Source organism: Etheostoma cragini, chromosome 20 (assembly GCF_013103735.1).
Source record: "Etheostoma cragini isolate CJK2018 chromosome 20, CSU_Ecrag_1.0, whole genome shotgun sequence".
NCBI classification, from domain to species: domain Eukaryota; kingdom Metazoa; phylum Chordata; class Actinopteri; order Perciformes; family Percidae; genus Etheostoma; species Etheostoma cragini.
The window spans coordinates 9,164,383-9,176,899 of NC_048426.1; the positions used below are offsets into that span (position 1 = coordinate 9,164,383).

At 41.2% G+C, this 12,517-nt stretch overlaps 2 protein-coding genes across 3 annotated transcripts in view; both read left to right on the plus strand.

Annotated features, from left to right (window-relative positions):
- Window positions 1-4,932, plus strand: part of LOC117936271 (RNA polymerase II elongation factor ELL-like) — an 8,227-nt gene extending 3,295 nt beyond the window's left edge. Inside the window, exons 5-12 of the mRNA XM_034859147.1 lie at window positions 482-977; window positions 1,543-1,667; window positions 2,274-2,757; window positions 2,845-2,926; window positions 3,016-3,082; window positions 3,245-3,416; window positions 4,051-4,095; window positions 4,205-4,932. Coding sequence (XP_034715038.1) covers window positions 482-977; window positions 1,543-1,667; window positions 2,274-2,757; window positions 2,845-2,926; window positions 3,016-3,082; window positions 3,245-3,416; window positions 4,051-4,095; window positions 4,205-4,309 — 1,576 coding nt within the window. The 3' untranslated portion in view covers window positions 4,310-4,932. The remainder of the gene's footprint in view (window positions 1-481; window positions 978-1,542; window positions 1,668-2,273; window positions 2,758-2,844; window positions 2,927-3,015; window positions 3,083-3,244; window positions 3,417-4,050; window positions 4,096-4,204) is intronic.
- A 1,066-nt stretch (window positions 4,933-5,998) lies between these two features.
- d2hgdh (D-2-hydroxyglutarate dehydrogenase) lies at window positions 5,999-12,185 on the plus strand. Of its 2 annotated transcripts, none has more exons than XM_034858412.1 (10): window positions 5,999-6,178; window positions 7,526-7,891; window positions 7,976-8,033; window positions 8,124-8,263; window positions 8,990-9,183; window positions 9,774-9,942; window positions 10,056-10,199; window positions 10,298-10,440; window positions 11,096-11,261; window positions 11,616-12,184. In XM_034858412.1, the coding sequence occupies exons 2-10, from the start codon at window positions 7,552-7,554 to the stop codon at window positions 11,876-11,878; spliced, it is 1,617 nt and encodes a 538-aa protein (XP_034714303.1). In that variant the 5' UTR covers window positions 5,999-6,178; window positions 7,526-7,551; the 3' UTR covers window positions 11,879-12,184. The 2 variants fall into 2 exon arrangements, with proteins under 2 accessions (XP_034714303.1, XP_034714304.1); XM_034858413.1 differs by having other exon boundaries at window positions 6,008-6,178; window positions 7,530-7,891; window positions 11,616-12,185.
- Window positions 12,186-12,517: the final 332 nt, after the last annotated feature.

Consider the following 12,517-nt stretch of genomic DNA (forward strand, 5'->3'; position numbering starts at 1 on the left):
TATTGTATATAATAACATAATTTTAGTCTCCACAAACATACAGAGGCTGTATTCTGTACAACATGCTTACCAAAGTATACATTTGCATGATAAAACAAGGGGTTTATCTTTTTTCTGTCACCGCTGTCTTTCTTCTTCTAACCACCAAACCACCACTTCCTTCTAAACGGATATTTTAGCCCCCGTCATCTTGTTTCAGTAATTACACACTCACTCTATTTTTGATGATTTTGTCAGTTCAGAGGAAGCCTGAACAAACACTTCCTCACTCAATACTACATGCTTGTGCAACTACATTAGATGGCACTTTTGCTTACCAAGACGTGTGAATGCTTGTATCCCTATCGGGGTTTTCTTAGAGGTGAAGTGATGTCTTTTCTCTTATTATCCAAAATTCTGCCAAAGGACAGAATTGGCAATCCACTGATGCCACTTCCTCTGGTGTCTGATCTTACCAGATCTAGGCTACATTTTTTAACAGTGGTTTTTACACATCTATTACCGGGAGTTATGTTCATCCTAGTCACTTTCAAACAAAAAAAAACACAAAAACTACCGCACAAGTTAACTTACCTTTTTTGATGATGATTACCTCAGCCATGCTCAAGCATATGTTTGATTTATATGGCAAGTGCTGCTTTTTATGTAAGATTTCCCCCCCACTTGCAGGCAAAAAGGTAACAGTGCGAGCCCCGGCCCCTGCGCTGGCCAGCCTGACCAAGCCCCGACGATCTTCCCAGTCTCTCCTCAGCAACGTTAAGAGGCGTGTCCAACTTGGCGTGTCCAAGCCAAAGAAGGGTGCCTGTGCTTTAAACAGGAAGAGTGCCGTGGGCGACATGCAGGCGAGGCCGCTCAGAGAGAGAGTAACACATCTGCTGGCTCTGAGGCCATACAAGAGGCCTGAGCTCATCCTGAGGCTGCAGAAAGATGGACTGACAGCAGGAGACAAAGACATGCTGGACTCTGTATTGGTGGAGGTAATCCATTCTTCTTTTTAGCCCCAGTAAGTGCAGGTCTCATTAAAGGTAGTAGAAGAACCATTTCGGAGCTTTGGAGACAAACACAAGGGCTGTCATTTTGCAATTTTATTTTTTAGTTATTAGACCAGTCTATATTGAAGATGTTATATTTACAGGATTCATTCTTATCACACACTCGACAGCCATTTTAATTGAGAGCTTGCCTTCCTATGTGCACATTTCCACCAAACAAGTTAATTCTCAAGGCTAATTTGCATTCTGGGGCTTAGCTACACCCAAGATGATTGTGATTGGTTTAAAGAAATGCCAATAAACCAGAGCACGTACCCTGGAATGTTGTGTGGACTAACTAGACCTTCCTCTGCAGTGCTGTGGAGATAGGTCCGGCAATGCGAGACTATTATGACACTAAATGTCAGAATCAGAAGCATTAAATGGACACTTTTTACATCGTGGTGACATGATGTCAGCCTGAAAACTATTTAAACAGATCAAGACAATGAATTTGTTCTCTGAAGACACATCTTTTCTCACTTATTTTTGTGTGTGTATTTGCACACAGGTTGGCCAGCTCAATAGTCGAGACAACACATTTGTTCTGAAGGACGGCCTTTATAAGGAGCTGCACAAGGACTGGCCGGGCTACACCTCAGGAGACCAGCAGCTTCTGAAACGAATCCTTGTCAGGTAACACAAGATTCTGAGAGACTTGCCACCTTGTTCGTAGTGTGAAAATGTCTTCCATTCACTTAGAAAGAAAGAATATATTTAAATCATCAAAGAAGTTATTTTGACCAAACAGTTGCAGGAAATGTGGGGCCCTTAGATACTAGTTCTTTCAAGACTTTGTTTGCATTTCCACAGCATCTCGCAAACTTAAGATGAATTGAATTTATTTATTTGCTCAATCCAATCAATGCAACAGAAACACAACAAGGAAAAAACGTTAAAATAAAAATGTAAAGGGAAAGACTATCACCAAAGAAAGATAAGAAAGAGAGAGGGGAAAAAGTATAATGAGCAATTACAAGAGTTTTTTAATCTAAAATTAAACACAAGTTACAACTGGATTTTTAAAATAAGCTGTTTTATGTAGCCAACTTTAGGCTACATAAAACAACAAAGACATACAATAAATGACCAGAAAATAGATCAAATGAGGATGTGTGGATGTAAATGTGCGTGTGTGAGTAGTTGTGAGAGAACTGTGGAGACTATACAGTACTATATATGCAAAACAAAGTGTAGCTTTTGTAAAAATTATTTATGTATCACCATCCTCTTACTTTCCAGGAGACTGTTTCAACCCCAACAGAACCTCACCGTTCCTGAGGGCCAGGTAAGTCCACTGCGAGACACCCCCAACTCTTCCCCAGCGCAACGTCCAAAGCCGTCCCTGCCAGAGGAATACACTGACCCTTTGGCCAGCAAGAAGCCCAGGATATCCCGCTTGTCTGGCAAAGCAGCCAGTGACGTGTCAAGAGTGAGGCCGTCTGAGCAAGCGGTTGATAAAGACGCCACAGAAGCAACACGGAATGACGAGCAAAGAAACTCGCTTGATCCTCGAAAGCTTTTTGGATCCTTGTCAACAGTCTGTCAGCAGGAAGCAGAAGTGGCCAAGAGGCTACAACAAACTCCCTGTCCTCAGGAGGGACATGAAGTCCCAGCAGATCCCCCGCAACCTGACTCTGATCGCACCCCGTCCCCTCTCACAGTGCCCGATCTGAGCAGACACACAATCAAAAGGAAGAATAGCAAACACAAGCACAGAGATCAGGTGAGACAACCCCTTTTTATTTAGTTTCAAAGGTTTTCCGTGTCACGAGGTACATTGGTAACTGGGATTTTGTTTTTGTTTGTCAAGGAGAAGGATAGGTGGAGAGGCAGGAAGGAACGCAGAAAAGATTCAGAGGATCCAAACAGTGAAGTCTCGGTGGACTGCATAGGTGAGCGCTGGTAGCGGTTGATGAGTGACTTTATGTGTCTATTGTTTATCCTTTTTAAATGGTTTGACATTGTTTCTTTTTTCTTCCAGATCCAAGTGAAATTGTGTTTGACTCCAATGTGCTTCAAGCGGACCATGACACAACCGACTATCTACTGTAAGCACACCTGTTATTAGTTCTTGTGTTTGTGCCTGCACCAAAAATGCTTCCCAGCCCATTTTTTGCAGTTCAAAACTTCTGCAGGTTGTTAACTGCTGTATGCTGTAGGTGGTTATTTTACAGATCTGATCATCGGGTCCTTTTATGTTCTCTACACAGGAAGTACACAGCGATTTGTAGTCAGGACCAGAGACAGAAGTACAAGCAGGACTTTAACACGGAGTACAGCGAGTACAGAGATTTACATGCTCGTATTGACGGAGTGACGCGGCAGTTCATGGAGCTCGACACGCAGCTCAAACAGCTACATCACGAATCTCATAAATACAAGGTAAAAAAACCATGAAGACATTTACGTCGACTACTGTTCAATATGTTCAGAAACCCGGTTCGGCAGTGAAACCCTGTTAAATTAGGGCTTTTTAAATAGATGATTTGCATCAAATCAGTTTAGAGCAACACTCATCCTCTGCATTTTCCAGTCTTTATTTCATAAAAATAATCTGTCAATATTCTATCATAAGCTCTGTGGTTGCACCATAGGTAACACATAAAGTGAACATAAAAATAATAACAGTTTTTAGAGCATGCTGAGCAGGGGTTTAGCCCTAATGAAAATCTCTAGTTCAGTAGCCCGAGAAAACATTTTCATTCTGAAATTGTAACCTTAAATGGCGCTTCTTAGGATATAATTCTTACTATAGAATTTAAGGCACTTAGACATCGCCATATGGTCACATAATATCAATTTGTCAGTAATTATACATTCTTACTACATTACAGGGCGCCCTGTTGAGTTTTCTTTTGAACAAACAAAAGTTATGTTTACATTCCGTGTTTGTTTTTGAGCTCTAACAAATGTGTTGAATGCATGGCCTTCCTCATAAAATATTTGCAAAGCCAACAAATGTTATGGAAGTTATATAAATGTCTACGTGTATTAATTCATTCTATTCCTCTTGCAGACGGTTCGTAATCAGATTCTTCAAGAATATCGCAAAATTAAAAAGGTAACAACTTTTTTTAAGACTTGATTCCAAGATTGCTGCATGGGACATCCACTCCTTACTTTTGCTCTTCAAAAATGAAGTCTTTTTTTGTTGTTTTTTGTCTCTTTAGTCTAACCCTAACTACAACCAGGACAAGACTCACTGTGAATATCTACACAACAAACTGGCCCACATCAAGAAGCTTATATCAGCGTACGACCAACAACAGCTTTGACTGTGAGACAAGTGAACTTGATGACATGATTAATCACCCAGAGGCACGGGTGACGGGAGGTTCACGCTGCTGGATGCCATCGAGCTGGAAATCTATGGTGTTCATGGCTAGTCGACGTCTCACACGACGTGATGGAAATGGGACCGAGGTTGGGAGTCATTTGTGAAGAGCAGTCGTGGTACGCTGTGAAAAGCAGGCCTATGATATGAGATCATTTTTTACAAGATGGAAAATCTTCTTTGAAAATCTGTCTCTCCATTTCAGACAAGTGACTAGGAGAGGGATACGTAGGTCAAAAGCTGCAAACACACACTCACATACTGACCTTCATCAGGCTGATGATAGATGTCCAACACCGAAATGTCGCGAATACATTTGTTTTTGCAGGATAGACAGTATTCTGGAGTCTGTTTGCCACTTTGGACCCACTCATAATCCCTCTTCTACAAACCTGTCTCATGAAATAGATGTGCAATGTCTTCCTCTGTTCTATATCTCCTTTGGAAAAAATGGTTTAACCAATTGGTTGTTACAACAATGACATGATACTGCCAAGGACACATGGAGTAACTATAGTTTTTACTGAGGCTTCTTACTTGAAGCCAAAAGTAAGCTCTTACTCTAGCACACAGATACAGATACATGTGGAGATGAGGTGCTAAGATGATGAGGTCTAACGTTTTGTAGAGTCCCATCACACATTTTAGTTTTGTTTGTGAATCAAATCAATTTAGGTATTTGCTTTTTTATTCTGTTAAACATGTCGGCATTAACAATGAGTCGAAACCATGAGGTAACTGCACGCTGTACATACCCAGACAGCTCACATGAATGGCAGCTGGGATGCAGATGTGCACATCCTGAGAAGACCTCTGTTCTGTAGGTTTGGTATCAGTGTTGTTTTGTCAGTACATCTCCGTTCAGGCCTGATCTGCTCAGTATTGACTTCTGAAAGTATTGCCAGTGCCTGCAATGTTTAGTAACATTGGGCTTGATTCATAGTATTCCACTGGTGTTGTCCCTCACGTGGCTTTCCTGCATCACAAAAGACTTACTGTATGTTAAACAAAATGTGAACTTGAAGTTGTATTCAGGGAATTTACAGTATGAGCTTTAGTAAAAGTGTAACTGATAACTGGTTTTAGGTACCCGAGTACTGGAAGTTATGGAGCCATTGTTACTGTAGGCCGAGGTGATGAAGAATTAAGAATAAAAAGATTTGTTGCATGCTTTGTACTTTACAGAATGCATGAGAAATAATTTGTAAATTTTGTCACTTTTAAATAAATTAATTTGTATTCATTTTGTATGAACTATCTTTTTTATGATGATTTTTTTTTAGAAAGGTTAGTCTGTATATTGGTTTTAAACAGTGGGTATGCCAGACATTTTTTGACCATATTTATTTGTGCTATTTAAGTCCTAGTTCAATTATACCCATTTCAAGAAAACTGTCTGGGGAAGAATTAAATCAAGCAAAATGTAGTTTTGTTTTTTTTGCAATCCAGGAAGCACTGGGAAGGACAGATTATCCATCGCGGCGAAGTAAAAAGTGAGTAATTAACTATTTTCTCTCTGAAATCTCAGGAGAAGTGACTATTTTACACCGTCATCATTGGCTGCACAGTGATGACGAAGGTCTCATAGCGATTGGTTCAATCTCAAAGACGGCTTCTCATTGGTCCATTGTCACGTCCATGACCTTTCACCCACGTCAACCACAGCAGCGTCCTGCTTGTTGTAAACATTACTGTGGCATGCTTAAATAACCTAACTGCTCTTAAACTTTGAGAAAATTTTCTCGCTGAGATATGACACGAATAAAGACCCACGGACGGAACGATGCTGGTTGTTAGGTGAACGTTTATGGTAAGTAAATACATATATTGCCCGCTAATTTCTTGTCAAACAGTGTGCTAATCGAGCTAAGCTAACTGCAATGACAGCTCCATCAGTTTTTAGCTCTTGATAAATTAACCGTTTATTGTGGCGAAAACAGCGATGAAAGCATTAGTAGTTAATTAACATGGAGCCTAAATACGTTATAATCGGGGAAGCGGCTGCGAACAGATTCTTTTCAACTAAGTGCAACAACATCAACGTTAAAGTATGATGACACATTGCCCTTATAAAACAGCATAGACCAGCTTAAGGTGGTAGGCTGGTTTAGTTTGTTTACCAAGCAGTTTTTTACACCAGGGTTAACGTTACTCCTTGAATCATGTAAAAACAACATTTCCCAGGATAATGTAGAGAGATGCAAGTGGCCAGGCCAGGGGAATCTGTCTAATTTAATGTAGAAGATTGAAATAAACTGTCCTGAAATAGCACAAACGTCAAATCCCACATTCAGATATATCAGTGTATTTCTTTTCTGAATGCATTAACTTACAGAGAGTATTTGTGTCCACGCGTGTGAGAAATAAATAAATCTTATTATTTTTGTTCAGGCATCTGTATAAAAGCGTAGAAAGGCTATGAGGATGTTCTCTCTAACCAAACATTTTGAAATTCAGACACCAAAAATGAAAATTTAATAGTCACACGATCCAAAGATCAGATGACCAACTGAAACTTGCTATTTCTATTTTTCTATTTGCGACACCCTTCTTCAATGCATATATTGACATCAGGTTCCCATAGTTTTCCAAGTCCTTCCAGAACGTTTCAGTGTGTGGACAGCTAATGAATACATTTGTTCAGATGAAATCAGTTCAGACTGTTATTGTCCCTCAATCTTAAATTTGATATGCAATAGAGGGCAAAACCACAAAGACAACATACAAGGACATTCAGGACAGCAGTTAAAGAAAACAACTAAATAGAGGGTCTGTTTGTTAAAAGTATCAAACCATTCTAATGGGAGCCATGCAAAAGTTCTGGTAGGCAATGTCAAAGGTTTGTGTAAATTAAGCGCTGTTATTGCAGAAAAGGGAGAATTTGGGGGTAAGAGTCAGTGGTCAGTCATCTGTCTAGACTCATATTCTGCATTACGGGAGGGCAGTAGTCTTAGACTACATTATTGCATTGGCTTACTTACTAACAGACATTATCTACAAAGCTGACAAATGAATAGGGACATGTAGTTTATTTGTGATTTACCCGGGTGCTCCACATAGCTAGTCTCAACTCCATACCAGGTGACATAAAATTAGAATAGTGAGAGGTTAACTAACTAGTCTCAGACTTATGATTCGTTCCACGTTTTTCTTGCAGCCTGTTTCGCCGCCTATACCCCAGTCATGGCAGGGATTTTCCTAAGAACTCTAAAACTGAGGACAGCTCTCAGTAATCTGAGCCTCCGTAGCACCTTCTCAGGTGCCGCAGCCAGACTTTCACCTGTGGACCTCCGCAGTCCATTTCTTCCCACCAGCTCATGGCGCTTTGGACTCTGCTGTCGAACGCTGCACACTGGGGCAGACAGGCCCGGGCCGTCCCCTGCTGTAGCCCCAGACAGGCTGCCATTCTCCAGAATAACCCAGGAAGATTTAGCCTTCTTCAGAAAGATCCTACCAGGACGAGCCATCACTGATCCTGACCTGTTGGAATCCAGTAATGTGGATTGGCTCAAGTCAGTGAGAGGTGAGAAATGAATTTAAGTCCGCTTCTTACACCAATTCACTGATGATAAACGCTTTAATTTCTCTGTTCATATATCTTCCGCAGGTTCCAGTGAAGTGTTGCTGAGACCTCAAACAACAGAGGAAGTTTCTCAAATTCTGAAGTAAAGAACAAATAGTTTGTGTGGAATGGACAAATTCACAAGCGACGTGTTTTTGAGGTGGTTAAAGTTGTTGCACTCCCTCTCCTGTAGGTATTGTAACAGTTGTAATTTGGCGGTGACCCCTCAAGGAGGTAACACCGGGCTGGTTGGGGGCAGCGTGCCAGTTTATGATGAGGTCATCCTCTCCACAGCCCTAATGAACAACATCCTTACCTTTGATAGTGTCTCTGGTAAGTCTTAAAATACTGAACTTTTACTCCAAATGAGCTTCCTGCCTTTAAAGGTCCAATGCTCTTTGGATGCTTTTATGTAGACCTTAGTGGTCCCCTAATACTGAATCTGAAGTCTCTTTCCCAAAATTCAGCCTTGGTGCAGAATTACAGCCACTGGAGCCAGTCCCACAATGAGCTTTCCTTAGGATGTGCCATTTCTGTGTCTGTATCTTTTGAGGAGGAGGGGGCGGGGGGGGGGGGGGGGGGGGGGGGGGGGGGGGGGGGGGGGGGGGGGGGGGGGGGGGGGGGGGGGGGGGGGGGGGGGGGGGTTAGTTGGAGGCTGGGGGTGTGGCCTTGATCAACTGCCACTCCCTTATATCCTCAAAGCAGAGAAAATGAGGTAACATTGCCCCTTGTTGTGTCATAAGGGGAAATGTTCCAGATCAACCCATCTGAGCTTTCATTTTCTCAAAGGCAGAGCAGGATACCCAGGGCTCGGTTTACCCCATCACCATTTCTAGCCAATGGGGGACCATAGGCAGGCTGGGGGAACTCATATTAATGTTAAAAAAAACTCCTAAAGTGAAGGGACCTTTACAAAAGAAAAGGGTGTTATGTATTTACAGCATACATACAGAAAAGTACATTACACACACAGATGAAGGCACAGTGCACCGTTTCCACAATCCTTCCTTGCCATCAAATGTTTATATTTGACTAATCTTTAGAGATTATTTCCATCAGGCATTCTGACCTGTCAGGCCGGTTGTGTTTTGGAGAACTTGTCCTTTTCCCTGGAGGAGAAAGGCTACATCATGCCACTTGATCTTGGGGCAAAAGGCAGTTGCCACATTGGGGGAAACGTGGCAACGAATGCAGGGGGACTCCGTCTGCTGCGATACGGCTCCTTACACGGGACTGTTCTGGGTCTGGAAGTGGTGAGTGGAGCTAATAAACGAGGAACTTTGATGTTCCTTGACAAGCATTACATTAACCCTTGTGTTGTCCTCCCAGGTCAAAAAGATTAACACTTGTTTTGTTTTTTGTTTTTATCCTTTTTCCGACATTTGACATTTTCAACGCATTATTTATTTATTTATTTATTTCACTAGCTCCACCTTACTACCACTAGTTTTACACTACCTTTTGGAATCCATGGTCAATAACCCTCATTTGTATAGAATTATACCTCAAATTTGAGCTAATAAAGCAGAAACTATGAATTATTTTGACTACTAGTAAAGATCAGAGGAACGTCTGTTGAGTGGAGGAGTTTGGTCAGGAGACTGATTTGAAACCATTTCAATTTTCACCCGAAATTCAATGAAAGTGATTAATTGTGTTTGCAAAGAGCGTTGCATGGTATCCATCCTTTTTTGTGGAAATTTGGTTAAAAAGAATGCCATATTTATGATATAGACATTTTTAAAAGGGGTCAAATTTGACCCGAGGACGACAGGAAGATTAAACTCAGGCTAAAGGATAATAAGCACTGATCTAATGTTTGTGTGTGTTGATGTATGTACAGGTGTTGGCAGATGGGCGAGTGCTGGACTGCTTGGCCACACTGCGGAAAGATAACACAGGATATGATCTCAAACAGCTCTTCATAGGGTCAGAGGGCACGCTGGGGGTCATCACTGCAGTGTCCATCCTTTGTCCACGGAAACCCAAATCTGTTAATGTGGTTTTTCTGGGTATGATTGTCTCATTGCTTCATTTTGACACTTTGATTGGCAATTGTTGATAAGCACGTGTGCCGAAGTTAAAGGTCCCACGACTTGATTTTATTCTCTTAAATTCTTGTTAGGCTGTGAGACCTTTGAACAGTTGCTGAAGACATTTCAGCTCTGCAGGGGCATGCTGGGAGAAATTCTGTCTGCCTATGAATTCCTGGACAGTGAATGTATGCAGCTGTTGAATATGCACCTCAATCTACCCAATCCCATCTCTGGTAGGAATACACACAAATCCACAGCTTACAACGCAAATAAACACACACACACACACACACACACACACACATTGCAAACTCTTTCTTCCTTCTTGCAGATTGCCCATTCTACGTTGTCATAGAAACGTCTGGATCTGACCCAACACATGACGGGGAGAAACTCCACAATTTCTTAGCGGAAGCAATGACATCATCATTAGTTACTGATGGGACTGTAGCAACCGAAGACTCAAAAATAAAGGTTTTCTTGTCTTTTAAAGAATAAGTCTGTTGATATTTTATAACAAATCCCATGAAAAGGAAATTGATTAACAAATATTTATGCATAGCTAAATTGTAATAAAGCATATTCCTCTGCTATAGGGCTCCATTATTGTCATTGAGCCACATGCTGCTCCATTGCGGTAAACATGACCACTGCAGTTTATTTGGAGTGAAGCCCATCACACCATCCTGCTGCTGTAAAAACATACTACGCAGCTGAGAATACTCCCCCAACAAATACATAATTTAATCCTGTCTGAGTAATGTTTACTAAAAAACTGCAATGTCCAGTTGTTTTTGGAAATGATGTAAGATTTTTATGAATAAAAGCATAGAAGTGTGACTTGTTTTTAAAGATTTAAGAAGTCTTCAGCAGGAACAAATATGTTTCGTACTGAGTGCCACAGACGGCATGGAAATCGGAAAGTATTAAGAGACGCGTTGTTTGTTCTTTTTATGGGATTCATAATGATCAAAAATTATATAAGAACTCTTTAAAGCTCTTCACCTAAACTTAATTTTTACCTTTCATATTAGGGTTGTTTTATCAATGCTTCTGTCGGGATTCTATGAATCCTGCCATTTTGAGTTTTTTGATGATGTAATCAACCTTTCTATTTACACCTTTTCAGGCACTGTGGGCGATGCGTGAACGTGTCACGGAGGCGCTGACTCACGATGGCTTCAATTACAAGTATGACATCTCACTTCCGGTGGAACGGATCTATCAGCTGGTGACAGACATGAGGGAGCACCTGGGGGGCCGAGCCAAGCGTGTGGTGGGATACGGGCACGTAGGTAAGGCCAGAAGCCGGGAAGACTACTACTTCTAGTACTACTAGTACTACTAGCTCGGTCAATAGGGAGTTGGGTGTCCCCACACAGACCAAAGTGGTGGACTGGTAGCTGGAGAGTTCACCTCCTGGGCACTATTATTATTATTATTATTATTATTATTATTATTATTGTTATTATTATTATTGTTATTATTATTATGAATATTATTATCATACCTCAAACAACTCATTCTCCACTCTGAAATACTCTTATGTATACCAAAATACCAAGTTTTTGAGTAAATGTGGTATTTAAGTGAGTTACACATGTCTCACTGCGAATTGTCCCATTATCTCTTTCCATCTGTTTCGTCAGGAGATGGAAACCTCCACTTGAACATCACCTCTCCTGCCAAAGACCCTGCTCTTCTCGCTGCCATCGAGCCCTTTATCTACGAGTGGACGGCCAGCTGTCAAGGCAGCATCAGTGCAGAGCACGGACTGGGCCTGAAGAAGAGGAACTATATCTACTACAGTAAAGCCAGCCAGGCTGTGGCTCTCATGGGTAACATCAAGGCCATGCTGGACCCCAAGGGCATTCTCAACCCGTACAAGACTCTTCCAGATAACCTGAAATGACCCATGCTGTCTCACTGCTGAGAAATATGGGTCAAGTGGGAATGTATGCTTATGCAGACCCATTTATCTATAAACGTATTGTCATATGGTTTTTGTGTCAGTTTATGCCCTTTTCCTGCAATACCCTTTTCACACATTTAGTGCCGAGCTGCAGGTTTAGCACCCAGTGACATTGCCATCTGCACAAAGCATCACTTTCAGAATGACTTCAACACTGTAGAAGTCGTAGGAGGAGCTACAAGGGAAGTTACTGCTAAATGTTATCAACTACCACTACTACTTACAGTACAAGTACTGCACAGTGGCTAGAATACGTTTAAACACACATACTAAAGTTGATTTTTAAAAAAAGTGATCAATAAGTGTAAACTTCTTCAAGCCACTGTAGCTGTAGTCCTCCTGCCAACTTCTTCTTCCATAGAAAGTCAGATTGTATAATATATGAAAAACATATTTTAGTATTGATGAGTGGATGTGAGTAAATGATCATAATTGACATCTGTAGGCCGTAAATTGCCTTCTAGTAGGTACTAGAGGGCAGACAGCGAGAACTATAACGTCTGCATATACAGTACTAGGTCTTGTGCATTTAAAAAAAATTGTCAATATGCAATGTACATATGAATCTGATTGTTTTAA